A 1,657-nucleotide genomic window follows, 5' to 3' on the forward strand; every position below is an offset into this window, starting at 1 on the left:
GAATAAAGGCTACACAAATATAAGATACGTCTCTCTCTCTCTCTCTCTCTCTCTCTCTCTCTCTCTCTCTCTCTCTCTCTCTCTCTCTCTCTCTCATATATATATATATATATATATATATGATAATAATAATAATAATAAAGATGATAATGATAATAATAATAATAATAATAATAATAATAATAATAATAATAATAATAATAATAATAATAATAATAATAATAATAAATAGACAACGTGTTAGCGGCGTCGAAATATCGAAGATAGTTTTTCTTCGGACAGACCGCCCTTCTATTAAATAGTTTTCAGAATAAGAGCAGAAATACTTTTTCTTTTATCCATTTATTGTTTGGTGTGGACATGTGTTTCAGATCACTTCGCAACCCGTCTTCAGAACTACTTTGAATATTGGAACTACACTTTAATACACAGGTTATGGTAGTGAGAATTTTATAAAAAAAAAAAAAAAAAATTAGAAATTCGGAAAACATCTAAAAATTATTGATGAATGAAAACTTTAGATTTTTTAATATGAACATGAACATTTGAGCTATTTTTTTTTAAATACGTCATCGTCGGTTTTTTAGGAACGCCCTCTCTTTTTCAAAGCAGACAAAATTAGAAGTTCTTTGTCCTCACGTTTTATCTCTCATACGTCTAGCATTAGAAGTTCTTTGACCTGTCTTTTTACCTCCCCTACTTCTAGCATTATAAGTTTGTTGACCTCGCTTTTTAGCTCCCATACTTCTAGCATTAGAGGTTCTTTGACACCGCTTTTTAGCTCTCATACATCTAGCATTAGAAGGTCTTTGACCTACCTTTTTAGCTCCCCTACTTGTAGCATTAGAAGTTCTTTGACCTGTCTTTTTACCTCCCCTACTTCTAGCATTATAAGTTCGTTGACCTCGCTTTTTAGCTCCCATACTTCTAGCATTAGAGGTTCTTTGACACCGCTTTCTAGCTCTCATACATCTTGCATTAGAAGGTCTTTGACCTACCTTTTTAGCTCCCCTACTTCTAGCATTAGAAGTTCTTTGACCTCGCTTTTTAGCTCCCATAAATCTAGCATTAGAAGTTCTTTGACCTGTCTTTTTACCTCCCATACTTCTAGCATTAGAAGTTCTTTGACCTTGCTTTTTAGCTCCCCTACTTCTAGCATTAGAGGGTATTTGGCCTGTCTTTATAGCTCCCCTACTTCCAGCATTAGAAGTTCTTTGACCTCGCTTTTTAGCTCTCATACTTCTAGCATTAGAAGTTCTTTGACCTGTCTTTTTAGCTCCCCTATTTCTAGCATTAGAGATTCTTGGACCTGTCATTTTAGCTCCCTTACTTCTGGCATTAGAAATTCTTTGACCTCGCTTTTTATCTCTCATACTTCTAGCATTAGAAGTTATTTGACCTGTTTTTTTATCTCCCATACTTTTAGCATTAGAAGTTCTTTAAGCTTGCTTTTTAGCTCACACTTCTACCATTAGAAGTTCTTTGGCATCTCTTTTTATCTCCCATACTTCTGGCATTAGAAGTTCTTTGACCACACTTTTTAGCTCTGATACTTCTAGCATTAGAAGCTTATTGACCTCTCTTTTTAGCACTCATACTTCTAGCATTAGAAGTTTTTTAACATCTCTTTTCAGCTCCCATCCTTTTAGCATTAGAA

General features: G+C 34.0%; 1 protein-coding gene across 1 annotated transcript; it reads right to left on the bottom strand.

The window, feature by feature from the left end:
* Nucleotides 1-635: 635 nt before the first annotated feature.
* LOC137626237 (sperm acrosomal protein FSA-ACR.1-like) lies at nucleotides 636-1,373 on the bottom strand. Its single transcript, XM_068357310.1, has one exon. It carries the CDS (start codon nucleotides 1,371-1,373, stop codon nucleotides 636-638), a length of 738 nt encoding a protein of 245 aa, XP_068213411.1.
* Between the last annotated feature and the right edge of the window lie 284 nt (nucleotides 1,374-1,657).

This window comes from Palaemon carinicauda, chromosome 33 (genome assembly GCF_036898095.1).
Source record: "Palaemon carinicauda isolate YSFRI2023 chromosome 33, ASM3689809v2, whole genome shotgun sequence".
Classification (NCBI taxonomy): domain Eukaryota; kingdom Metazoa; phylum Arthropoda; class Malacostraca; order Decapoda; family Palaemonidae; genus Palaemon; species Palaemon carinicauda.